The 27,626-nt window shown below is 41.1% G+C and overlaps 2 protein-coding genes across 4 annotated transcripts in view; one reads left to right on the forward strand and one right to left on the reverse strand.

The window, feature by feature from the left end:
* UROC1 (urocanate hydratase 1) overlaps window positions 1–23,027 on the reverse strand; it is a 34,337-nt gene extending 11,310 nt beyond the window's left edge. Inside the window, exons 1-15 of one of the 2 annotated variants that reach the window (XM_090148238.1) lie at window positions 22,946–23,027; window positions 22,715–22,845; window positions 17,508–17,638; window positions 14,547–14,640; window positions 14,072–14,131; window positions 11,984–12,112; window positions 11,569–11,630; window positions 10,448–10,514; window positions 9,790–9,933; window positions 7,069–7,157; window positions 6,550–6,612; window positions 5,674–5,853; window positions 5,032–5,129; window positions 4,808–4,880; window positions 3,737–3,858 (exon numbers count right to left, since the gene is read on the reverse strand). In XM_090148238.1, coding sequence (XP_090004364.1) covers window positions 3,737–3,858; window positions 4,808–4,880; window positions 5,032–5,129; window positions 5,674–5,853; window positions 6,550–6,612; window positions 7,069–7,157; window positions 9,790–9,933; window positions 10,448–10,514; window positions 11,569–11,630; window positions 11,984–12,112; window positions 14,072–14,131; window positions 14,547–14,640; window positions 17,508–17,638; window positions 22,715–22,840 — 1,438 coding nt within the window. In that variant the 5' untranslated portion in view covers window positions 22,841–22,845; window positions 22,946–23,027. The remainder of the gene's footprint in view (window positions 1–3,736; window positions 3,859–4,807; window positions 4,881–5,031; window positions 5,130–5,673; window positions 5,854–6,549; window positions 6,613–7,068; window positions 7,158–9,789; window positions 9,934–10,447; window positions 10,515–11,568; window positions 11,631–11,983; window positions 12,113–14,071; window positions 14,132–14,546; window positions 14,641–17,507; window positions 17,639–22,714; window positions 22,846–22,945) is intronic. The other variant, XM_031607406.2, reaches the window with a different exon arrangement.
* Window positions 23,028–25,128: 2,101 nt separating this feature from the next.
* LOC116237943 (netrin-4-like) overlaps window positions 25,129–27,626 on the forward strand; it is a 46,803-nt gene continuing 44,305 nt past the window's right edge. The window contains exons 1-2 of one of the 2 annotated variants that reach the window (XM_090148240.1): window positions 25,129–25,222; window positions 25,811–26,425. In XM_090148240.1, coding sequence (XP_090004366.1) covers window positions 26,359–26,425 — 67 coding nt within the window. In that variant the 5' untranslated portion in view covers window positions 25,129–25,222; window positions 25,811–26,358. Of the gene's footprint in view, window positions 25,223–25,273; window positions 26,426–27,626 lie in introns of those variants that run through there. The other variant, XM_031607384.2, reaches the window with a different exon arrangement.

Below are 27,626 nucleotides of genomic sequence, written 5' to 3' on the forward strand. Positions count from 1 at the left end.
CTTCTACATAGAGGATGTGCTGCATTGAGTCTTCTTTGCAGCCAACGCTGTAATTCATAAAATATACTTGAGAGGAAGATATGAGATGTTGCGCAGGAGGCAGCTGGAATAATAGCTCTCATTCAGATCTTTAGCAAACTAAATTAAACTTTGAAATATGGGTTACACATATTTTTCTTTGTTGGTGACCTGGCCTGCTGCCTACTAAATGCCCAAGCCCTTTCTGAGCCTTTGTTAAGTTAGAAACTTTAACGAACTCTGTGATATCGGGTACCACAGTTCAATGTTTTATCAGGTAGTAAATAATTAATTTGACCATCTATCAGAAGTTCTCAGAAGCAGCTGGTAATATATACTGAGGATGAGTTACACTAATGCTGGGATGTGGATTTATAGCCCTGCAATTGCTCTATACTGAATTGCCTATGTGAATGTTCTTACCCCAAGATGAGGTTACTTATCCTACAATTATGTTGCCTCATATTACTATGGAGCACTAACTGCACAGAAAAAAACATGTGATGGATTAGCAACTCTGCGTATAAACCCACCCTATACCTTGTTTAGGCATGCATATTGTCTGAGAGAACTACATACAACAGCTTAACCACCTTCCAGCTTCCTCCTGTGCCAAGCTAACGTATTCCCTACCACTTCCCATCTCTCACCAGTTTTCAAGTCAAATTACAATGTACAAATGACTTACCTGTGAAAGTCAAACTGGAGTAACTGAGCACTGCTAATTTGAAATTGTCCCAGGTAATTGAAAAGTGCTTCTATTACACAATATGACAGCAAATGCCTATAGCAAAACTAGAACTATTCTGGGCTAAATACACCATTAGAGGGAAATACAAAATACAGTCATTCTTGCAGAGGCACACAAAGTTTTAACAGTCCTAAAAGGACCTGTCAGTGCTCATGGGTTGGTTCCAAATGAGAGTTTCCAAACACAGCAATGAGGATTAACATGCCAGCTCTTAGATTCACAGGGAGTGAAAGATGAAACATCTGCTTGCTTAGAAAACAGAAAAGTGAATAGAGTTCCTTTCTGCCACTTTTATAAGCTCTCTCAGAGAATACTTGCTGCCTTTTATACCTCACAGTGCACTGACTTATGGAAGAGATCTGTCTGCTAATCCTATAGGATGTCCCTAGAAGGGAAGGCAGAGGAGCAAACCAGCTGCAGGGACATACCAACATAACACGTCTGTCTCCCACAGCTTGCTCCAATAAACAGCTATATTCTCTGTCCTAAACTGTGGTGTTGTCCAACTTGGATATCATCTGTTATCCCTGGGGAAGGGAAGAATTCTCCCTTTTATTTGGTCTTCCTTCCTGCAGCTGAGAATCTTAAAGCTTATTCTAGAAAGAACTTAACTTTAGCTCCATGTGTCCCATTTGTTAAACTGCTGTCAGATCCCCCATCCCACACCCCAAAAGCAATCTCTTTCTAATCCAGGCAGGCTACTGTGTCAGTGCTGGTATTTCACAGGCATTTCTCTACTTATTTAGGCTCCACAAGATAGTAAAAGATATTGCACTCAGAGGAATAGCACTCAACATCTCCCTTTTGATCTTAGGAGATTTGTATAGTTAACAGCTCAGCCTTCAAACTACCACAGGGGTAGAAAATATGAATTAGGCTGCGTCTCTTGCTCAAAAGGCCAACTTAAGAGCTCAGGTAGCTCAGAAGTGGAAGCAGATAAAACCATGCAGGATTTTTTTTTCAGTCTGTGAGGATGAAGCATAACGATTCATCTCCCCAAAAGAAGAATAGTTAACATCAGATTTGAGGCCAGGTCATAAGTTTAGATTTGGAATGCAATAGACGCCAGCTCTTTGGAGTTTTCTTTCAACCATCATAACAGATCCTTTTACAAAATTCAAAGGCAGGTTCAGATTTTAGATGCATATGTATGTGAGAATATCCAGACCCTAGAATTTGGTCCAAACCCAGATCCCTCAGGGAGCAAGACAGCAAGCACAACAGTTATGAACACAAATCCATGAATGCCTGCTTACTTTCTGGCCAGATTCCGTTTTCTCCTTCCCACTATCCTGCCAAATGCAGCAGAAAATCCAATGATAGCATTGCCCTTAAGCCTGTTTTCACCTGTTGGGATTTTTGAAGTGCCATTTTTTTTTTTCATTTTTTACATTCTTAAAGAGTATATGTGCCAAAGTACAATTTATTATTTTTTAATGAAAATTCTCTCCTCAGCTCTACATTAACATCTACATAAACATCCAAGTACCATTGAACACGTAGTAACTGATACATTTCCTGGTCTTGCAGTGCAAACCATCCAAATGTGATGTATCTATTCAGTCTTGAGAACAGATGACTGGCAATTTTAATACAAGACAAACTGCTACAGATTTCTGAAAACACTGCATTACTGGATTTCTCTTTTCCTTCAACTAACCCAAGAGATCAGGTTTAAAAACATGAAAACATCCACAAAACAGAGGAGACACATTAGCGTCAGAGCATTAGAAACACCTCATAGTCCAGTGCTATTTCTTCAAGATAATAATTAAAGAAAGTTTAAGAAAGCAGATGGAGCTGACAACCTTGTAGTCAGACCCCCTCCATCAATAATTCACTCCTGCAAAGAAGTGTTAAGGCTAATATCCATCCTCGTTATAGGAAGACAATAGCAGCATTAGTTCACATGAGAAATGTATCCAGATGTGGTACATCCTTACAAGACTAACCATTCCAGAACAAATAGAAAAACACTTAAAGTCTTTTATTTATACTCTGGTGATTTCTTTTGTGAAAGAAGCAGAAAATATTTTAACGTAAAAAACAGGAAGAAATAAATTAATCAAATAGAAATATGCTCTCATCCCCATAATAATTTGGATTTGCAAACCATTTCTTTCTGATTCCAAGGAGTACAAACCTCCCCTGTGTGGAAACAGAAGAGCAGAGGACTTCAGTGCTGCAGGACAATGACACTTAAAAGTTTGAGTCTGATGCCCAGCTACTGTGAAAGCAGACAAAGAAAGGAAAAGCAGTAGAACTTCAGGCTGTAATCTTGGAGCCTGGGATTCAGCTTGCTAACAGCCTTGTCTCTGTTCCTATTTGCAAACTGGGGATAACAGCTCACTTTCAGTGATACAGAACAGTGCAATTCCTAGATAACAGAGCAGTAAACACAACATGTACTCTAGATTCTACTCACTGATGAAACCAATCAGCTGTCATTTTATTAAAAAATAAAAAAGCTTTGGACCTCAAAATCGTAATCACAAATAAATGACACTGGATGGAGCACCAGACCCAATGAAACCTGGGTTTCCTGCAACTGATTTGCTTTCTAACCTCTCACAAATCTCTAGATTCATATCCCTCATTCCTCTGAGAGACAGCGGCAAAGCAATTTGACTCCTTTATAAAACACATGGAGACCTGATGAAAGATACTGTTTGCCTTAAAGTTACAAGGTGACAAAGTACAGGATAATAACAAAAGAATAGAAATGCTCTCAGCCAAAATCACAATGATAGTTCAGGATCAATAACCTCCCCAGATGGTGTTTCTCCATCTTACCTACTGGTCATAATTCTTACAGGAATTTTGGGAACAGTGACATCTCCTGCCCACATGGAACAGGCAAGAGACTGCTCATTATGGTTTCAGCCAAAAGGCATCATGCTGCAAAATTCTGATCAGTTTTCTTTCCAAAACCACTCCCAGTGACAAAGGCATGTGGTGTTGCCTTACCTCCCCGACGAATTGAGTCCTCCAGCACAGACATGGCAATTGAGTCAGTGGTAGCAAGGTCCTGTGGGTCACCTGAGGTACAAACCCAGCGGAATGGCCCAAATCCCAGGGAAAAAATGTCCCTGAGAAGAGAACATTCTTCATTAAGAGATGGTTGAAATTCTTTCTTTATTTATCCTGGCTGCTAGCAGTGCTTTTCTTTCATTAGCTAGAGACAGAAGAATTTCAAACATTTTCAATGAACTAATCTAAACAGAAACATCAAGAGCCATTAACTAATTAAACAGCGATGTTTCATATAGTCATTGACTGGAGTATAAAAATACAGTCAGACCACCATTTGGACAGTTCAATCAAACAAGTGCATCATCAGATGAATTGCAATTTTTCTTTGGTTTCATAAAGTGTACTTTTACTGCTGCCTGGTCTTTTTCTCCTTAAGCCATGCGTACATCCAAGCCCTGAGTACATCTACACTATCAGACAATTCTAGTTCTGAACAAGAACCCAAGTCCAGACATTTGCTGGAAGGAAATGTAAGGAAGAGTTTTGATTTGGCAATGTTTTAGCTTATTGTTCAGACATCTGGCGTCTGTTTTTGTATGACTTTTTAATCCTAAAAAGGATAAAGCTTTACACCAAATTATCAAGATTCGTCATGTCATGTCTTTCACTACAGAACGTTAGCAGAACACCTCTGCTACTAGAGCTTCATTGTAACCACACATAACATGTCCCCCTACGTCTGGTTCTTCTTTTTCCCCTGCTCAAAGGAAAAAGGTGAGGAGTATCTCTACTGAAACCAATAGAAAAGACAAGGATGATGCTTTCTAGCCTATGGGACATCTTCCTAAGACTCACTGGGCACTACTCCAAAATAGAGGAAAAAAAGGAGTAACTGTGACATACCTCCTGTGAGAATAAGTTTACTGCTGTTACAGTTACCACCTTTTCATCTTGTACAGTGCATTGCAAGGTTTGCACCAAATGGCACCTCCTTAGTACAATACCTCTAGATACCAATAGTCATAAAGCACTTGAGTGCTTCACTGCAGGATCAGTCCAACATACCCCATGATGTGCTGAACATAGGAAGGATATCTGAATTCTGTTTTATTGGCTCCTTTTTTCTCAACATCAGCACCTATAAAAGGAGTTGAGAGGCAGAAGGTGAGAGAATGGGAAGGACTAGAGAGTTTGTACAACACTGTGGCCAACTCTATCCTATTAAAGAACAGGGATAGGAAGATGTATTCCAGATTGTCCCCATTACCACTTTTCCAGGATCTACTCACCAGCTCTTTGAGCCTCCAAGAGAAAAGCATTGCCATAATCCCAAAAAAACATGCCCTTATCAGTTAGTCTGTTAATAGCAGCCACATGTCTCCTCAGACTGAAATGAAGAAGGAAGCAGTTATTCTTGAGATCGATTAAATATCGAGGAGAATATTATCATGAGCTCACTAAAAGCAAGGGAATGGAGGGAAACAGGTGAAATGTATAAAATAAAATAAAATAAAATTCAGACAAACCCACAAAAGACTTAAGATACTTTCAAACTCTGCAGTACCTGTTATCCCCAAATCTTGAACTGAGCCACAGCCATTGCTGTGATATTGCTTATCTACTGAAAGATACAACCTCTCTCTGTTAGAAAAGTGCAGCCAGCTCTGAGGAAGGAAATAATGGCAGCCTACAGAAAACTGCAAAAAACATATTAAGGAGTTCAGAGATAAAGCATGCAAAGTCAGAAAAATTGAAAATGGCCACATATCACTGTTCTGGCTTCTCCTTTGGTCAAAGGAGCTCCTTCTTCTACTGAAGAGCAGTACATAATACAGGTCAGAGAAATGTCTTGTGAGAAAGACCAAAGATGCAATCACTTGCAGAGCAACTAAACTTAAAGGTTAAAAACATGCATCACTAAGACATTTTACCTTTCTTGTACCAGAGTTTGGAACTTCCCTGGATTGGTGGACAGGAGCTGCTTTGCTTCCTCAAAGCCAAGCTGGACTGGATAGTATCCCCCACTGAATGGGTTGTGACATGAAGTTTGATCAGACCCCAGATCAGCTAGCAGCTCCCCTGTTGTGTCCAGCTCATATGCAAGCCTCTCCCTGGGGGGAAGGGAAGATAATTAACAGAATGTTTGAACAGAAGCTGTTATCTCACATTCAAGCTCCTCTTTCAGGTGAGATTCTTCCATCACAAACAGCTGTTTATAAATGTATACCCTTGGCAAGCTGTCTTGTTTTAGCAGTCAGGAGATGGGAAATCATGGTGAAGATCTGTGTGCAACAATTCTAGTTCACATTTTCCAGTACAGGAATATCAGTAGATGAGTCAAATAACAGTTGTATTGGTAAAAGCAAGATTTAGCACTGGATAAAACCTTCAGAGTGCTAGAATTCATACCCATCATCTGATGGTTTTATTCTATCAATGTCTCAATACTTCTACTCTTCACTGAAGTCAGAGATGCTTTCTTGCTAACCAGTAAGTGAAAGGTTAGGAGAAAGAGGGTTAGAGGGTCTTCATTTGAAGACAAATCTCAGTGATTTCTTTCCCTAAGAAATTCACTGTTCCATAAGGAAAGATAATGCGTGAGAAGCAACTGGGAACTCCGACATGAAGGTGAAGATACCTCTTCTGCCAATGAAGTTTTTCATGAATATCCAGAGTCATGAACTCAGCCCTATGCTCAATGCCCCTTCCCTTCCAAGTCTGGAAGCAAGTTCCAAAGCTATATACATATATATACATACACACACACACACATATATATGTACCCATCACCCACATGTACTACTTACCACAGGTCTACCACATTCCCATGGTAACCCAAACTGAGGGCAATTTTATTCTTCCTTGCATCTCTAGAACAGATTTTAAAAGACTGGTTGAAAAACAAACAAACAAAAAAAACCCCACCACGCGCTTGTTGCAATATACACATTGCAAATAGAACTAGCAGTCTGCATGCAGTTCCCAACACCCAGCTGGGCAACAGAACTTTTGTCTTTTATGCAGTTGTTCATCAGTGATTCCAGAAAGACTGATCAATTCTTTTAGTGTAACACTAGATGTAACTGTTATATGCATATTCACGGCGCTGTGAAGAAACATTTAACACGCAATATAAATTATATGAAGCGTTAGTAACAGCAAGTATTAAGCATTGGATGTCACTAGTATGGATGGATTCACATTCAAAATCAGGGCTGGGATAAGAGCCCCTGTTCTGTGCATACTAAAATGGCACAGAGCAGAGAGATGTAAAGTGAGGAATAGAGTGTAGAGATAAAGTAGCTGAGTAACGTTACAAGCCATACCTAAGGCGAGCAATGCAGTGGTCCAAGTCATTAGAAATTTCCATGAGCCATCCTTGTTTGTAACGTTTCATAAGCGCTGCTTCATCAACCTAAGACACACAGCAGAGACCTTAAAACTCTCATTTTTCCCATTGAGTCACTTTTACCTTTTATTACCTATTTTTTAATTGGCCTGGAAAAAATTGCAAATTAGTAAATCAGTCCTACATTGATCTAAACACAGAGTAATTGTTCAATTTCTTATTTTCCTCCTACCTGATTTTTATTAACCCTGTTCTCTATTACTTCAAGCTAGAAACAAAAAAAAACCCACCTTTTTGATTCATCACTTCCCAAACATTTACTACAAACAAGAAATTCTTACAAAAACAAGAGTTAACATACTTACAAATTTAAAATTATTTGTATCGTTACTTTTCATGGTTATACTGAAAAATGAAAAGCAAGATTTAAATATATATTATTATTATTTTAAATGAACTCAGACATTTCTGCTGGACTGCCCAGGACGAAGCAATGGTGTGCTGAAATTCACCCTCACTTTTGCTCTTTGAACTGGTTGAAGTTCTCAACCAAATATGGAAAAGAGAAAAGCTTTTCTTTGTCCCTGCTGGCTGATGCCTCTGTGAAAAATGGAGTGGATCAAAACAAAACTACATCTTCAATCCCTTCTTGCTTTGAACTTCGAATCTCCAAACAAGCTCAATCCCAAATCGGTGCTCTTCTGGACTCACTTTCTGTGTGTATGCATCAGAGACAAGCTGGATAAAAATATAAATGAATACACAAATTGTGAAAGCTTTGGCACAGATTCCATATTAATGATTCAGTGTCCAAACTCACACATCATTAAGACTTTTATAATGAGCTATCAGTGGCATAAAGCAAATGACAAAATTAATTCAAGCCATTTTTCTGTGGTAGCAAGTGATTTAGACACTGAGTGGTGTGTGCCCAAGAATGCATAACCTGAGTATCCTACAATATTTCATTAAAGCATTTTTACTTCTCTGTAATCCACCCCATCACTTCCATTCCATTATTTCTCATTAACAAAGTATTTATATGTAAATTAAATAAGTTCTGTATTCAGGAGTTGCTTGAACACCAGGAAACCTTTTCTTCCCCAATTATTCCTAGCATGAGAAACCTTCCATCATTTCCCACATCAGTAATAAAGACTATCCTTCCAAAACCCCAGATTATGGTAATAGCAGTGTCACTACCAATAGAATTATTCAATAAGAAGTCAGGTGCCATGAGAGACAGCTACTTTGGGAGTTATTTAAATCAGCAAGGGAAAAGAGATTAAATGCTTCACATGAATTACAAGAATTGGGTTCATTTAAAGCTCTGCATAACACAGAAAATCTATTTAAATTCATTACATATTTTATCTCAGATCTCCCTGACAGTCTTGGAAAGCTTTTCACAGACTTGCTAGCACACAAGACAGCCAGCTTCCTTCAAACTGTTTTCAAATATACAAAAAAAAAAAAAAAACAACTTCAGTTTTAAAATTTGCACAACCATGATGAGCCAATATCACCTCCAGTGTAACCTGGAGAGCTCAGTGCAGCTCAGAGGACATCATCTGGCCCTCCACACTGTTATTTCATAAAGTTACAATCTGCTTCATGTCAAACAGAAGAGGTAAAAGACTTGCACCATTAATCCCTTCTGTCTGAACTTCGGAAGCCCTGGCTGACAAAATGACATCTCTTGCACAATTCATCAGTGCTATTTGCATAAATAGTTCCTTAAATAAATAATATGTACATATATATAGCTATCCACATGTGCTCCTGAGACTCATTTCCGACAAGGATCATCTCACAGAAGATAAAAACCAGGCGATATTCAGTCTCCTGAACAAAATCATCTGCAGCCATGGAGATGAAAAGGACAAAAGGCTGCTGTGAATAGCATTCACTAGAATCTCTCCTTTTGTATTCTAGCATTTGAAAGATCACGATGACACAGTAGAAGTCTGAATAAGAATTTATTCAGTAAGAATGTTTTCAACGATAAATAAATTTATTTCATCTTCAGGGAGCACTTGATGAGGTCTCAAATACATGCAAAACTCATGTTTTGCTAATAAAAAAAAGAACAAAGAACTCATACTTTTGCATCATCACTGCAGAACAGCTGAAATCCTACCATTTCATGAGTAAGGCTTCAGCTAGCCAGAGCAGGACAGACCTACTGCGTGCCACGTGTGCAGTCCAGCCCATTATGTTTTGAATTTTAATTATCATTATTACAGGTCAGATTGCAATATTCTTACCCTTCTGATTGCAGCAAATGACATGCCTGCAGCAGAGACCAGCCAGCTAATTCTCTTTATAAAGTCATTTGGCTGAGAAGGTTGCACTCCCACTCCAGTTTGCCCTAACTGGAGTTTGGTTCTCCAAATCTTTCTTCCTTGAGCTCAAACACTGAGCATGGCTCATTGAACAGAATCATTCTGCATTATCAGTGAAGCAACCCTAAGTACTAATCATTTATATCTTTACAGTATTTGCTTGTTCATTGGGTTATAGAGGGTGGAATAGCAGTTGGAAATCTCAGCAATGAAAAGATATGCACATCTTGGTAGACCGTATCTTTTGAGTTTGGCCTGGTAGTATTACTAAAAATGGTCTATCTGATCAGGAGAAAGAGCTCTAATTTAGCCCGTGAAGAAAAGACAGAAAAAAAAAAGAGCACTGCTCTTACCTCTGCAATAATTCCCACACACCCAGCAATGACTGCAGCCTTTGCTTGAGCCCCACTCATCCCTCCAAGCCCAGAAGTAACAAACACCTTTCCAGACAGGTCTTCTGCCTTCAAATAGCGACGGCCTGCATTCAGCACTGTGAGCTGCACACAACATAATATAGCAGTTACCAGGAGTTATTTCACCCAGAGTCCTGAAATCTAACAACAACAACAAAAACAAACAAAAAAAACACGCTGCATTTTCCCAATTAACTTCTGTAGATACCTGGAACAAGTGGCTGTTTGCAAGCAGGACCATTAAAGGTACTCACAGGCACTGGTTTTCTATATCCAAATGATGTGTTCCTTTTGCAAAGACAGTTTGAAACTGTGGAATTGGCTTCAGAGGTCACTGGGACTATGAAATGGTGTTAATCTTTTAAAAAGGAACCATGTTACAAAGGTGTTGGTTTCAACTATCTGTACTGATACCTGTTTCTGCCACTGCCAAATAGAATAATGAGTGGTTCACAATACAAAGACTTACTCAAATGGCTGCTAAGGAAAACAAGCCTGCTAGATACCTGCACATAACATCCTTCCACAGTGGTTCATTTCACCCCAGCCACAGATATCCTACAGTTATCAACTAATCAAGCTTTCCCCAGTTTCTTACCACAGTTCCATGGACAATTCCCTGGGGCCCAATGTAGCAGTAGCTCCCTGCAGTCATCTGACCATACCTAGCAAGATCAAAGAACATGATGACGCCATATGTGACTCAGGCAGAATGAAGGATGTATGCATCAACATATATTTCTAGTATAACAAAAAAAGAAAGACTCCTCAACCTAACAGACGCACAAAAACCAATCTCCTGTTGTTATCTTCTAGTTGTTATTTTATATTACCACATTCCCAACTTAATAGACCTTCATTAACAGGACTTTCAACATGCTTTCAGAGGATCGTTTAGCTATTTAGCTCTTTAAACTACTGAGTTTAAAAATTTATAGACTGAAAAGAAAAAAAAAAAAAGAAACACCATAAATTTTGGTTTGGCATTTAGCACAGGGACTAAAACACAAATTCCTTTTCACCTTCACCTTTGTACCATTTGGTTTTCAGCACCAATCCTGTTTCTAAAGCACATAGTCATTTTGGAAGTCATAACCCCAAATGTGGCCTCAATTAATTCCTATGAAATCCCAGATACATGGTAAGAGACACTTTGAGTGCTTTCATTTCTTACCAATCCGTACACATTCAGCTCTCCCATAGTTTTAATTGACTCTCTTCATGGCAAACAGCAAATAACCATCCTGTGCTCATCAGATAGATGAACAGCAAAAAAGCAGGCAAAAAAATCATTAAAAAAAAAAATAAGAAAACCCTACAGCATTCTACTTCAAAGCTTTCTCTTGATGTAAAGAGAAACAAAGACTTCATAACTCATGGCTTTTGCAGACTGCAAAACAACCACTGCAAAATGTAACCAGCCAGTGCTGTGTGTAGGTTATGATTGTGGCTTCAGGCTGTAATTCAGCCAAGTCTTATAAATAAACCTAATTCTAATTCCTAGCAGACCTCAATTACATCCTTCTATGTGTGGCTAAATGTAACTCAAGCTCCTAAGTAATTGCACTTAAGTGTGCATTAATGTGTTGCAGCATCAGGACTTTAAGCAACACAGTTGAAATCCATCTGCATTAGATATTTTAAACAGCAGCTGCTTGATATTTGAATTAAATTTTAGATAAATATTTGATAAATTTTAATAGCAAGGTGTCTTCTTACATTGTTACTCCCAAAGCAAAGAGCTTCTCATATTCATCTCTACTAGAATAGTTGGGAATAACCTAAGAAAAGAATAAAAAGAAAACTCAAATAAGTAAATTAGAGATATAAGAAAATCTTTTTCACTGTCTAAACTCTATAGCTGAACTGTTTTGATCAAGAACATGTACAGCTCAGGCTCATTCAGAACTAAGTGCTCTGACAAGAGAGGATCTTCCCTCTCTCACTGCAGATCAGCTCACCTGAGGTGACAGAGACTGTATAGGAATAAATGCTGCAGAATTTAGACCTGGGATTCTTCTGTGAGCTATCATTAGTTCAGGTAGTATCTATTACATTTTAATTCAGTAGACAGATGAAAACTAAATAGAAGAGGAGGAAAAAAAGCAAAAGAAAACAAGATGCTAACACCTACCATGCCATTAGTAATGACCAATCGCGGAGCATAGCGATGGCTGGGAAAGAGCCCCAGAGGATGTCCACTGTACATCACCAATGTTTGCTCTTCGGTCATCTCTGACAAATATTGCATTGCCAACCAGAACTAAAAAGGAAAGTGAGGGAATCTGTTTCCATCGTGCATTTATGTTTCTTCATGAAGCTGCTAAATGGAGTACGAAGGCAGCTGTAGAGATAACGAGGTGTATTCACATATGAAATAACAGCCAGAGCTCTCAACACATTCTTGCTTTTAATAAAGTCCATTAAGAGACATCACTCAGCAGGAAACATAAATCAACGAGAAGAGGTCTGAATAAGTTCCAGAATAATTTCTCCAATATAAACCCCAGAAATGCTTTGCTAGCTTTTCAATGCATCATTTTGAAAGCCATTCTAATTTTATCTTGAGATTGACCATTTGGATCTGGCACTTTTCTGGCAATGTATCCAAAACCAAACTGCAAAATTTTCCCCATAAAAGAGATGAAATACTCAGGTATATTTTTGATCCTAACCTGATACAGATCATTCAGTCTCTTCTGGTGCTTGTCATCTTTTCAACAGATGTATTTAAATTTTTCCTCAAACCAAACATACACCAAACAAACAAACAGCTTTCACTATGGACAATGCTCCTTGAAATACCAAGGAATAAATAAATAAATGCATCTCCAAACCATCTTCATAATTCAGTAGTTACTCTCGGTTTATGCCACAAAGTATGACTATCTGAACTGCTATAGATTTAACTCACATCCATCACTGTCTATTACAAAGCCCATTCATTATATTTCATGGGCCTAGAGTATATGACAGCCAGGTCTAAGAAGAGCTTTTCCATGGGACACTGGAATTCAATAATAGCTTGAAATAGAGTTTCTGCAGTTACACAAAAAAAATGGATCTGCTGATCAGAGAGACAGCAACATCAACAACAGGCCTGCAAGCTTGAGGACAAGTTGGTAAGTGGAAATTTTACCTCTGGTTGTTTTGTTTGTTTGTTTTTCTTCAAAAATTATTCAGGATAAAGCATAGGCCTGTGTGGATGACATAAACCAAACTCAGCCTTTTCACTGGGAATTTTGCAAGGACACATTTTCAAAAAGCATGCTGTTTTTAAGCCACAGAGAACAAAATGTTCTATCGTAACTGAATCATTCATGTGATTGCTACTCCAAATAAGCAAGACCAGAAAGGTTTTGTTTGTTCTGCTGTGAAACAACTGCAGGTCAAAGCTCTAACTTGGATGGGAACAAGAGAAAAGAAAATACTTCTGTCTTTGGCAGAGCTCTCTTTCACCTTGCAGCCTAGCATCTGCCTGAAGGATGTCACCCCAGTCAGGCCCACAGTACGAACTGCCAGCACTGGTCACTTGAGAGATGCTGTAAAACTTTCATGCAATGCATTAACTGACATTCATGAATTAATGCACAGAACAAAGAAACGGTGGGCACTTTTAGATTGACAGTCGTAACTTAAACATCCCAGCTCAGATTTTAGATAGGATGTCACCCACTTGCCATCAGCAGATCAGAGTTAGTCCTGAAAATAAAAAGCACTGTCACCTGCCCAGCTAGCATAAGAATAATTTCAGCTCACCTGATTTCACTGGAAGGAGTCAGGGCTGCACTTCATTACAGCCTCATTTTTTTTATTCCTCTGTGTATTGTGAAAAATGTTGCAAAAGTACCAGAAATAACCAAAATATACACTTTTTTGTTTCCTAAAATTTATTTTGCATATAAATTATCTGTGCAAAGTACAAACACATACGCACACGCGCATCAGAGAAAGACAAAGAGCTTTCTACATCATCTTACACTGCTTGACATTTTTTGAAACACAGTATTTCTATTGGACTGTCTGTGCTCTCTTTACTAAATAAAGCTCTTCCCGTCTACACAGCTCATAACTGAGCATTCCTCTATCCAGACAGGATGTTTTGGAGTATTTAGAGACAATGACTGCCAAGAATTATTGCAAACTCTGCCTAAGCAGAACGTGCCTGGGGGAGCATACAGCGGGTTTCATGGCAGAAGCTGTGAAAGCAGCAATGTCCTACCTGAGCCCAGTTGCTGAAGACCTGCCCATTTCCTCCATAAGTGACGAGCTCCTGTGGAAACTGAGAAGGATAATTTAATAATAATAATAAGGAAAGCTTTCTGAAATATTTTGCTGTGTTTCCAACACTGGCTGTTCAACGTGCTGTAGGAGCAGTGTACTGAGAGCTGTGCTTTCTCACAGACAGCAACTAAGCTCCTGTGTATTGTGGGAGATGGAGTGAGCCTTGCTAGTGCTGCAAGAGTCCTCAGAGACTAAGTTAGGACCAAAACCCACGGTGCAGAATGAAGAACTACACATTGCAGTAAGCAAAAATATTAGCAAAAAAGACCCAAAAGACAGAAATCAAAACATAACCAAAGGAAAAGTGTAGAATCACCCAAATTCTTCAATTTGTGTGAGCACTTACAGGAAGTAACTTACAGATTTGCTTCTGCTTCATGACTCTGACTTCCTTTATTGTCACTGCAGCTTACCTGAGCCACCGAGGGATCCAGATTATTCATGATCATCAGCATGATGGCAGCAGCTGATTTGGTCTTGCAAGGATAGTCTTCTATGGGGTATGCTCTGAAATGGCATTCACCAGACTTTAGGACGCACATAAGAGAAACAATAAAACATCTGACAGAAGTATCCCCACACGTCAACACATTCCTTTGAGTTATTACCTTTTATTGAAGAGGAGTGAAAAAGAAAAAAGGAGAAAGTGCAAATCTAATATGGCCCGTACCTTAAGACGCACATCAGGTTTCAACTTTCATCAGAACTAAGCAAAGAAGGAAGAATGCATGCAGCTTGTCATTTGCTGAGTCAGGTAGTCAGAATGGGTTATAAATATGGCAGCTGTGAGATCTCATTGCTTTTCTACTTGGATTATTTGGGCATGCTTAAACCCAATTGCCAGGCCAAGGAAAAGAGCATCAGTGGAAGTTGCTTTGGGGCTCTTCAGCCCTTGCAAATTTAAGATCCCATCTAAAAAGGAGAACACCCAGCTCAAAATTCAGTTCTAAAGGAATCCCCAGAACTTACCTAGCTATGGGAAATATGAGTCTTTTTACTGAATAAGTTGTATTTCAGTGAGAAATTTGAGAGGTTGGGAATAGGAAACCCTTAAAGGACTTGAATCACTCGTGATTCAGTACCAACTTCTGCAGTTGCCTTACATATATTCTCCTCCATAATGTATTTGCTTTATCAAATTGCCCTAAAACTTCTAGTCTTAGCTCTATATTATGTATGTAGATGTACATATATGCACATATGTGTGTATATATATATATATGTTTTCTCTTCAGGCATGAGATGGTTCCTTTGCTGTGCTTGTATGCCTGAGTACAGTTTTACCAATGCTGCTGAGATGTAACACCAAGAGTTATAATCAAGAGTTCTGCTTTTTCTTTCTCTGTAAGCAACAAAACCATCACAGCTGAAAATTCCTGAAGGCAGGTAGGAACATTTGACATGTTGTAATGCTATAATGCGATGGAAACTAAAGTGGGGGGCTAGCACAATCCTAGGCTGCAGCAAATGAGGACAAACCAAATGCAACAGCCATGGATACAGAAACAAAGGAAGAAAACCTGCTTACCTTTGGAAGGTCTCCAGTAAGCAGGGATCTTCAATGAGATACCCTTGCCTCCATTGCCAACTCTTAAATGAGGTCTGGGAAGGGCTGGATCCTGGTTCCACCCCTTCCAGTCACGCAGGGGCACTGCATTGCACTGCATGCACCTGAGCCCCGCTGGGTTGGCCCTGCCTTCCCACCAGGTGCTCAATCAGTGCTTCAAGCCGTGACTTAGCATTTCTGCTACACATGTTCTTTAAAAAACCTTCCTTTTACTGGACCATAGATCTTCAGTGGCTAGAAGCTTTCTTTATGCAAGGAAGACAGTTACACTGAAGAAATCATGCTAAAGAGTGCAAATGGCAAAGATAAATAAATTCTAGAGATTTAGCAAATGGGCTCTTCCCATGACCATATGCACTTTATCCCAGCTATTTACATCAGGACACTGAAACAAATGCTTTGCAGTCATTGCCAAAACAGGAGGGAAAGCCCTTGAGTTTTTAAAAATATATTTTTAAATTATTATTAATGGTTTTTTGCTTTTCTAAGTTTGAGGTGATAAAACAAGAGGAATTCTGTGGAATGATACTATTTCATCAAGAGAAGTCATTCCCCCATGAGATTGTTCAGAATTTAAGAAACCCAATGTTCAGGAACGGAGTGTTTTTATGGGGAGAAGGGTGTTGTGGGGAACAGAACCAAATGGGACTGTGCTCCCTGGGATAAGCAGAAAAAAACAAATACTACTAGACTAAGGCAACAAAAGATATGTCTTAATGTGAGACTGTAAGAGTCAGCTGGAAAAGGAGAACTGTAAAATCATCACAAACTATAAAGAAAATATTTGAGGCTGTCAAGAATCACTGATGCCAGTGATGGAAACGAGCTGGTGGACTGTTTTATTCAAGCTGAGAGCAGAAGGCTCCTCATTTGTATTCAGGATACTGTCCTCTGCAGTCCAGCTCTGCAGTTTCTTTCAGATTCTCTTACAGTTGTCATCCCCTTACTGATTTCTGCAAGAGCTGACCCCAGACTGTGGGCAGCACAAAAACATGGATGTCTGTGGAAATTAGAGTGCTTTCTTGTTGCTTGCTTATTCAGATTTCTGTATAGACATTAACCAGGCCCCTGCTGGATGCAAAAAGGAATCAATCAGTCTAAAAAAAGAAGCTAGCCCCTGGCAGCCCTTTACAAAACCGTTCTGCTTCACAAACATTAGCCCTGTTAGATCTGTAATGAAGTGATGCTTCGAGATCAACAGGCACTGCCTATTACAAGACAGGGTCAGACACAGGTTCCAAGCATGGAAAAAATGTGCTGCTTCTCTTTCAAGCCCAGGAAGTCTTCTCTGAGACTGACAAATAATCAGTCTCTCACAGCAGATCCCAAAGTCGTCCACTCAACTGATCTTATCTAACCTCTTGGTTCATGACAACTAGCATCATCTCAAGGCTAGTGCAGGCTTCTTGTCCAGGTTGCAATCAGAGATTTTTGAACAGTGACTGGTCCCTGGAAACTCTAAGATTTGCTATGGGGTAGAGCATATGGCACCTCAGTGTAATGCCATCTCAACTGGCATTACTGAACACATGACCTTATTCAGTCCCTTCCCTGTGTTAAGTGGTGCTGAGCTTCCTAGCAGCAAGACTGCACCAGCCCTGCCAGCACATATCCAGAAGGGTGCAGTCTGTTTCCCTGCCAGTCCGTGAGACTCTCATGAGGACAGAAAATGGGATGAAAGCTGAAGGATGAAGAATGCAGCTTTACAGAAGAGTAAGACACACATTAACAATCAGTGGAAACCATACCTCTTCTGTCTAAAGACTCACAGGACATCCAATTGCAGCATGAACCCTTCACTTCTTACCTCATCTCAATATCTGGGAAGAACCTGTACATGTAGATATGGCCATACAGCCTGAGTTCTTCAGCAAATTCCAGCACCAGCTTCTTTTGTATGTCAGGTGGGAAATAACGCAGGGCATTGCGCAAAGCGAGCTGTCAAGGGAAAAAAAAAGACACAATAATCAAACTAAAAGAGAAATGGAGGCGAATGGGTGGCCCTGAACTTCAGACTCAGCTGGAAACCGATGCCAGCCATCACAGGGATGGTTTAATTTAAAAGGCCACGCCAGGGGAGCTACCCACCTCCATCTTTCCTTGTAGATTCAGTGGACGTATACATGCAACCCACCTCTTCCCACTCACCTCAAATCTGCATGGGAAGACCTTGGACATTTGATAAGTAATGCACAAACCTACAGACATCTGATAGGGATGAATCCCCTCTTGCAGTGCTAGGAGGCACTGAACTACCAAGAAAAGCACTGTTCAGAAACCCTTATTGTGAGATCCTGTACTCCCAGAGGCTCCGAAGCCCTCACTGTACCTTCAATTCAAACAAGGGACCTTAGCCCTGAGTTGTGTGAGTTACAGTGGAAGATGTTCTTGGGTTAAGTTTCGTTATACATGCAGCATACTAATGCATTGCTTAGTATGATGGCATACATTATTTTTTTGAAGTCACAAACATCTCTTCCAAATTAGCTACAGTGATTAGTAGACACTGAATTAAATTCTGTAGATGACAGTAAGTGGCTCCTCCTTCCTATTACTTTCAAAGATATTATCCATCGTTTGCAAAGTACTGTGTGTCCTTTTAGATGAATGAAAACATAAATAAATCACTCTTTTTAGTAACGGTCTCTTAAGTCATGTCTCTGTATTCTATGTTCCATTTGATTAGAACCATAATGATAACAAATATTTTGTAATCTTTAAAATGCAATTTCACATAACGATGCTAAAAATTTTTATAAGTTCCTTGATATATGACAATACTATGGAAGTGACTCTTAGTCAGAGAGATTCACACACTTCATCTCTTCATTAGGCTGACTTTTAAGGGCTGTGGATAAGACAGGAAGGGATCAAATTTGCTACTGAATCTGATAGCAGCCTACAATATGAGCAGGAAAGCTCAGTTTGAGAGGGCTGAGGATGAAACCTGCTGCGTCAGTTCCAAGAGTTATGGAAGTTATGGAAATATTTACTGCAAGAAGCGAAGGGGCGGCCTGCAGCACAGCACACAGGTATCCAGAATGAAGGCACGTAGAACCACCCAGCCTGGGTATTTCACTCTGATTGCTCTTCTGGGAGGAAAAAGCACCCTGATAAGAATTCCTGAAAAGGGCTACAAAGTCTTTTGTTCAGCTCAGTGAAAAACCTCATTCAATATGACTATACTCTGACTCTTAGGGCCAGAGTTGTACAGTCCCTTCACCATCTGAGCTTGTTGGTCTCACACACCTTTCAGCCAACACAGCACAGTCAGAATCTAAAAACAATCCATACTAAAAGATGTTCTTGTTGGCATATTTGCTGCCAAACAGGCACACAGACCCTTTCACATCAGCCACGCAATCCCTGCAAATGAGCTTTGCCATTCCACACAGAAAATGACAAGGAGTAAGACCTGTTTAGAAGACAAGCAAATGCAAATTCCCTTTTGATATACTGCCTTATCCTTCTCCAGCTAGGTAAGCAGTCATTTTTCAAAAGCACTTTATTAAACACAAAAATCCCAGCTATATTCACGCAGTGACAAAACACAAGGGGACTTTGAAAGTCAGTACCCCAGAGGCAAGCAGCCTTCATAGAGGTTTCTAGCCTTAAGAAATTCCTGAAATGAGAATAAAATCAGCTACATCTCTTGTAACAAAAAGGAAAGCAGTGATATGCTGAAAAGGGAAAAAAGGTGCTTCTACATTTGGCATTTTGGCTATGGAAAACTATCAGGATGAAAGTGTTTTGCTTCCATTCCAGCAAGGCTCACCTCGTCTCTGATCAGTATATCTGTTATTTGAGTTACAATGAAACTGAAGGAAATATAGCATTTTTCTTTGCTCTAAAAACACAACCAGGCAAAATCTGTCTGGATTTTCAAATAAATACACTTAGACCGAGCCCCTGTCCTATTAGTGTTCCATGTTAGCATAGACCTGAATTTTGATGATGCAAACATTAATGAAACATGAACTTCAATGTTACATGAGGGGTGAGAAGGGCTCCTGGGTTGCTCAGACAATAGAGAGCTGATCTTATAAAAGAGGACTAAGACTGTGCCTTGTTTAGCTTAACAGAACAAAGGTGACATTTGATTGCTGTCTTACTGCAGGATAAGTGTCAAAGTAGGAAGCAGCTTCAGGGAAATGCTGGAAAGAGGAATAAATGGCTGTAAATTAGCCATGAAGAAATGTAGCCTTGAAATTAGAAGAATTTAAATAACAGATTCTGAAGCAGCCTCTCAATAGCAGCACTGGTCTCTTAAAATTGCTTAGATGGAGCCTGACTGCTTCATGAAAAGGCAGTTGGCATATGCATCAAGGAGAATTTTGCATATTCATTACTGAGTCAAACTGAATAACCTGAGAAAGGCACTTAAGGAGCAAATTCAAATAGACTTATCATCAAGCTTTCAAGGAAAGGCAACACTTGGCCATTATTCCTTAAGTTTCATTAAAGCACTGTATGAAGCGCTATTGTGATCTTCAAGATTAATTGTACCCATAGCTGACACATTCCCCTCTGATATTAGACTGTGGGCATTTCATCTGTAGGTGTTTCTGTTTGTAGCTTCCTCAGCCAGCAGTCTGATTGGCATCTATTGCTCAGCATCTCTAAGAAATCAGCTCATCATGGTGATGTCCAAGCCTGGAGGCCAGGAAAGCAAGTTAGGATCAAGTGATGGTTACCACGATGGCTCAGAGTTCACCAGGTAAGCAAATAAAGGCAAGACAGGCCCAAGACCAAGTCAGCCTACAGCCCATGGATAGGCATTTTTCTGATTCTTTGCAAGACTGAGAAGTGTGCATTCTTCCCAGGTTGCACCAGCTTTAATAGAATGTCAGTGAGTACCAAGAGTGCAGTGTCCTTGTTCTGCAAAGGAAGCACCACTCATAATATTTAAGGGCTGTTTCCTTGCAGTGTATTTACATAAGGATACAGAGGCTGAGAAACAGAAAACTGGGGTTTCCTGAGCCATAGAGGGAAAGGGAGAAGAAGTGGCTGCTACAGGCCTCAGGCAAAGAATGCAGGAGAAAGACGACTCAGGAAACATAAACAAAAAATTAGTTCTGAGAAATGGCTTGATTTATCCAAAGAGATTAGAGTTGATATGATAGGAAGCATAGTATATCTCTTCGGCAAGCCCCAAAACATGCAGAAATGTGTAACTCTTGCTTAAAGGATTTCTACTGTAGCCAAAAAAGGAAGCCCAAGAAAGTAAAAAAAGAGCAGTGCTAAGGATTATTATTGTGAAAAAGGGTAAAATTGGAATGAAGGCATGTGAACAGAGGGACAGATCCCTAGTCTGAGGAAATTAACAGAGCATCATTCTGTCAAAGCTTTCGTGAGCACCTCGATTAGAAAATGAACACAGTGTTATGAGTAAAGACAAGCCTCGCAATGTGCTCAGTATTACACACTGCCAACAAGATCTGGAAGCCTGTCTCAAGACTTTAAAACCACCTTGAAGACAGACAACCTGTCCTAAGCACGAAACACTTCTTAAAAAGGAGATTCAGCCTCTCAGATATAAAATAAATACTAGCTGAGCCTCTAACCCTGTTAAGAGTTGAAGGTGGAGGATTAAGAGTAAAGTAAATCAGAAAGGAAGCTTTTAAATTTTTAACAGGCTAATAAAAAACCGAGCCAGCATGACCTTTTATCACATGTGGTAGATAAGAAGGAGAGCTGAGGGAGGGATGTAAGACAGTAGGCTGGAACCAGAAAAGCAGCCTACCGCTGTCTCCTTGCAATGCTTTGGGGGCATTCAATCCCAGTTTCCATATAGGCAGTGAGGGCTTTGTCATTACCAGCATTTCTTCAGGTAGACAGCACTGCTCTGAGAGAAATACCATCTCCTGTCCTGCAGTAAGGACTTCCTTGTGCTACAGTACACTCCTCAGGGAAAAATGACTGAGCAAAGGCGGGGAACAAGATGGGGACGTTTGGCAATGTGTTGCCATGCAGTGAAGTTCACTCCCCACTCCTTTATCTTCACATCCATCTCCCCAGCCCCTTTTTCTGCACGCTCACAAGCCACACTTCCATCTGTCTGAGCACAGACTGTCCAGGCACAGACTGAAATGCCTCCACCACGAACGCTCCTGACACTGGAGTAAATCCTCTTTGGATATCTCACAGCTGCTCCTCTCCCTACCCAGAGAATGATCTCCCCTCTGCTTCTGGAAATGGGCTTTGAAACAATTTCAGTGCTAATGCCAGGGGGAACTCCCACGAAGGCAAGAAAGTTGCACGCAGCTCAGTGTGGGTGAGGAACTTCTGTGTTCTGACCAGAAAATCACACTGTCAGCTATGCCATGTGACGAAGCACAGGCTTTCAAGCTAAGGAACCCACCTCGTCCTCTCCTCAACACAGTTCCTAAGGATCTCTACCCACTGACCATTATTTTCTTCTGCAGGTATTTTTTTTAATCTCTAACATGAAATACTGCAATGATTGCTTTAATGTGTACATACACTGTTTAAACAAAAAGAGACTGGAAAAGAATTACACAACGTAAGACAAATAATTAACTCAATTCCTTATAAACTTGTCTCAATTCCAGGATGTTCCAGACTACTGGTTCAAATAAATCATCTCTGGGTCGTTATGCAAACATGTAGATAAGTAACTTGTACCAAGATGTCAATTTGCCACATTTCATGTTTACTGTATTTGAGGGGTTAGCGTTCACTCCCATAAATACACAGTGTTTTTGCAACAGCCTTCATAAATTCATAAAAAACAATGCTGGACTGACAGCATTGAAGTTAAGGCCTCTTCAGCCATTTAAAGTCATGCAAGCTGTTGTGCAGCAGATCTTCATATCAATCAAGGGAGAAAGACAAAAAGAAAGAGAGCAGAAGATTTTCCAGTATTTTGTCCCATTGCTGAAGTTATAACACAAAGGAAATACATTTGCCCACGCTCAGAAAAGCATTTGATGCCACTCCCCATTGCATTTATCTGAAAGGAAGAGAAGTGAGCCTTGTGAAACCCCACATTACCTTTTTCTCCTGAGCAGTGAGATTAGGGGTTCTCACAGGTGCATGGGGTATTCCTTTCCTCCGACCTCTGTTTTCAGGCAAAGGGTTTAGAGGAAGGCCACGACAGATTTCCTTCAGGCTAACCATGGCTGCTAAGGAAATAGAGGAGGAAAGGAGAGGCAAAGTGGAGAGGCGTGAGGAGTGGAGAACAAGGGCTGCAGGCAAGCAAGATGCACAGCAATTGAGATGTACCCTGCTCTGGGGTATCTACAGATGACAGCCCGTCCTCTGGCTTTGGAAATGCTTTTGGAGCACAGAGGGCAGGCAGTGCAGGTGACACACCTACCCCATTTGTGCTGTGCCATTGGCTCTTCTGCCCTCCCCCAGAATGAATGATTCACAGTTTTGCAGTTTCTTCTCTGGGTGCTTTGCAGCAGGAGCTGTGCTGAGCCATGAGAGCAGTCGGTCACTTTCCCAGTCATCCAATTCCCACAGGGAGTCATATTGTGCAGCACAAACCTTGCCCGAGACCACGAGGATTGTGTTTTCACCTTTCTATAGCTGAGGTGCCAACTATAACTAACCATCATTCATGCCACTGCTCACACCCACAAAGATGGACAATCTCTGTTTGAGCACCCTGAGTATGGGCTGTTCTCAGATGCAGTCCAGGTGTCCATCCCCTGGACAACAGAAGATGTCAAGGATAACAGCAACATTTCCCCCTTAGATGTTAGCTTCTCTTAGCCCACAGGCATGCCTGGATTTCAGTAGTATTAAGCCCTTGTACCAGTTTTCTCGAAGACAGGCAATAATAGGGAAGAGGAATGAATGCTTTTTATAGCCCACAATCAACAAGAGCTGGACAGCCTTACGGTGTTGCCATCCAGACATCAGAAGTAAATGAATATGCTTCACTTTGACTTCCCACTTAAAGAGCACCATGAACTTTGCTCCCTGTTTTCAGCTGCTGTATAAATTACACAGGAGCTTCTTGACCTTTATTATTGCATCCACAGAACTACAATCACGGCCAGGGAATTTTTCTCAAGTGCCATAGTTTAAGTCTGATGAAATTATCTGGGAGAAGCATTTCAGTTAGTAATCATTACATAATCCACCTAAACTGTGGAAATAAAATAAATAAATAAATAAATGCAGTTTTTCCACAAAGGCAGCAATTGACAACCAAAGAGAACAAAGCGTGGTTATTAAATGACAGCTCATTAATGTCACGTTGGCTTTAGCTTTAGGACACACTGTGCATCCCCAGCTCCCACTGAAGATGCTGGAGTTGAAAGAACTCAGAATGTCCCAGGGGAGCTGAGCACACAGCAGACTCAAACCTTCTGAAGGATACACTGTCACGTATGGCAGAGAACTGTGCTTTGTGATTATACATTATTGTAACTGTTTTCAAACAAAAGGCAAAGACAAAAAGGAGGGGGAAATTCTCCTTCTTATCTCAACATTTTCTATTTGGTTTTCTTATTCAAAAACATATAAAAATAGGAAGATGAGGGTAAAGTCAGAAAAATCTACTTCAATACAGAAAGATCTACTTCAATACCTCAATAAATAACCATGCCTTACAGAAATCTTTCCTTATTCTTTTTTCTGCAACTCACACTTTGCAATTCCCTCCCAAGGTTCTGATTCTATGCATACATGGGCACAAGAATAACCTTGACTATTCCCACTGAGCTTCCCTTTGTGACACCAAGCAGAAGTCGATACTTTATAAGCTGAAGAACCAAAGGATCATGGAATCGTTTGAGTTGGAAGGGACCCTTAAAGGTCATCTAGTCCATCTCCCTTGTGATGAACATCTACAGCTCAATCACGTGCTGGGAGCCCCCTCCAGCCTGACCTTGAATGCCTCCAGGGATGGGGCACCCGCCACAGAAAGAAGGAAGCTGGAGGAGCTGTGGGAGGGGCTCACTCCCTGAATTAACGTTATTTATAAGGCGGAGCATCAGAACCAGAGTACTTTAACCCTCAGTGTTGGAGGCTCTGTGGGAGTTTTGCGTTGGGAATGACCAACTCCAACAAAATCCAGGGCTAGGATTCAGGGTGAGGATTGGTGCTACCAGAGGCAGGCAGATGTGCCAGCGGTACCAGGGCAGACACCACAGAAAATCACAATTCCCCTCACTGCCTGACTTGTCCCAGCTCACATCTGCGTTGATGGAAAGAAACTCGACTTGAGTGCCCGAGCAATTAAAAACCCTAAAACCACCTCGCTTATCCCCACGCCTTTCTGGGTACGCCTATGGGGTGCCGGGCAGCGCCCGCTGCAGGGCGGCTGTCATGTGCAGGGCGGGCGGGCAGAGGGTGCTGCAGGGACAAGGGACAGCAGGAGCGGCCGGGGCGGGCTGAGAGGCTGCCCCCGCCCCGCACGGACACACGGACACACACACGTACGGACACGCACAGCCCGGCTCCTGGACGAGGAGGAGGAGGACGTGCGGCTGTAGAACAACGCGTGCGTCTGAGCGCAGCGAGGAGCAGCCCAACACCGGCGAGGAGGTGCGGAACCGATCCATTCTCCTCCTCCACCCTAAAAAAAAAAAAAAAAAAAAAAAAAAACCAACAAGCACATATAAAGAAAAGGAAGATCACATGTTATAATAATCCCCTTTGCAGCCAGACAGGACCAGAGAACTGCCCCGTTAGGAGCTAGAGATGAGCTTTAGAGGCTGAAAGGGAGGCAGAGGGAAAACTTGAACGACTCCCCGACCCCGGGAGGGAGGGTAGGACCCCGAGCCCCCAGGACTGCCCTCCGGCCCCTTCGCTCCCCTCTCGCCCCGGGCACCACAGCGGCCACGGCCGGCGGGGTCCCGCGATCCCGGAGAGCAGCCCTCGAGATCGGGTTTTTCGCTCAGTCCCTCCGCACGCTTCCCTGTGTAAAGCAAATCCCTGGCAGCCGGGGGAGTAGCGGCTTCCGTGACAGCGGAAATAAACTAAAATAAAGCAAAGCAAAATAAAAAGAGAGAAGAGCCAAGGAAGCACTTGCTTCTCATCATCGCTTAGCGAGGGGAAAAAAAACCAACAACAACCAATCAACAACAACAATAAAACAACCAACAACTCACTTCTTATAACCCTCTGCTGCAGGGAGCAAAGGGAAAGAAGGTACCGAGGCAGAGCCGCTAACAAAGCAGGGCTCGGACCCTATCGGCACCCCGACTGACAGCGGGAGGGGTGAGGAGTAGGGGAGGCTCCGGCAAAGCCAGGAGCAGAAATGAAAGTTTCGAAATAGCATTCAAAGAGCCGCAAAAGCCCGGAGCGAACGGAGCTCTTCCTGCGCAGCATCAGCTCCCCATGGTGCATCCCCGGCGCTGCAGCGGGGATGTGAGCGGCCCCGGCCCGCTGCGCGGAGCGGGTGAAAGCACCGAAAGTCCCCGTTATTTATTTATTTATTGGAAGCGATGTACGGGTGACACCCAGAAGGCATCTGAGCCCTGAAGGGGAAAAAAAAAGAAGAAGAAAAGCCTCCAGATCCAAAAGGAAAACAAGAATGAGACAGCAGCCTTGACCCCTACACTGAGGGGAAGGTGAGCAGAAGGAAAGAAAGACAACGCAGGAAAGCCATGCAAGCACCAAACCTGTAGATTACTGCAGCTATTTTTGCTTCACTAAGGACAGATATTTTACTGACAGCCATGCAGCATAAAGGCATCATGCTGATTGTGTTCTTGGAATGTTTTATTTCTGGCCATGGAGAAGCAGGTAAGTCAAATAAATCAATATTGCCATTCCTGAAACAATTTATCCTAAGCTGGGCAAGCAGAAAGGGAATAGAAATCAAACCTGTGAAGCATAGTAATTCTTTTTTATGTCTAAATCATTATTTAGATTGAATTTCGCAAGGAATCTGGGCTAGTGAATGTATACAAATGCTTCTTACTCCCTGCAATACGCTGCTTTATAGCTCAGCCTCATCCCAAAGACTTACAATAGAAAGTACTGTTTCATATATTCTCAAGATAATTTTTTAAAAAGTATTATTTTTGTGATGGGAGAAAAATTAAAGAGGTGGATGGATTGAGATACGCTAGATGTTTGTTTTGAGGAAGAAACACTGCTTTCCTAGGCAGGACAAGAATAAAATGACAAGATCCTTGGACAGCACCACTGAAGGGATCTGAATTTTTATCTGTTAACTTCATTTTGCATCATTAAAAGTCAGAGACACTGAATTACCATTAATCCAAGACAACCCATTCATTCGGGGTACTCCCTGCTTTGATAGTTAACATGCAGTGGATAGGATTAAATGAGCATTAGAGAAAAAAAAATGAACTAGGACAGAAAGAGCAGTAAGTTGTGTGTGTATATGTGGGTGTACAAACGAGCACATATAGGAATGGTATAGCAGTACTGGCATTTACATAGGGTTCTACAAATAACTGGATTATGGTGGAGACTAATTCCTTAAGGGAAAGAAAGCAAAGCATTGGATTGTTTTCTTCTTCCTATGGTTTAATACATCTTTAAGGTTAAAAGGAAAGAACTGTGTAGGTCAGATGAGAAAAAATAAAAGGAAGCATTGATAAAACAATATGACCTTGGTGACATCCCAGTGGGACAGTGGTTTGGGAGCTCTGTAAGGCAAAGAATCTTGGTAGTTTAAATTCCACCTGTGCACTCAGAGTACTGGGACAGGTACAACACTCCTCGTGGTGCTTTTAAAGAGACTCAAGTGCTCAGATGTCATGCAGGTTCCTGAAAGCCAAAGGCACACCAGGTGACTTCAGCTCAGGCTATGGTGTAGTTAGAACCTTTTTGATGACACTGACATCAGGTTTCCGTAAGCACGAGAGTTATTTTTGTAAAAACTGAAAACAGCTCATAAATTTATAATCCTGCCAGATCCTCCTCTGACTCACTTGGGAAAAAGTTCAGCTATCACAACACTGCAGGGAATGAT

The sequence above is a fragment of the Phasianus colchicus genome, chromosome 11 (genome assembly GCF_987193195.1).
Source record: "Phasianus colchicus chromosome 11, bPhaCol1.hap1.1, whole genome shotgun sequence".
NCBI lineage: Eukaryota > Metazoa > Chordata > Aves > Galliformes > Phasianidae > Phasianus > Phasianus colchicus.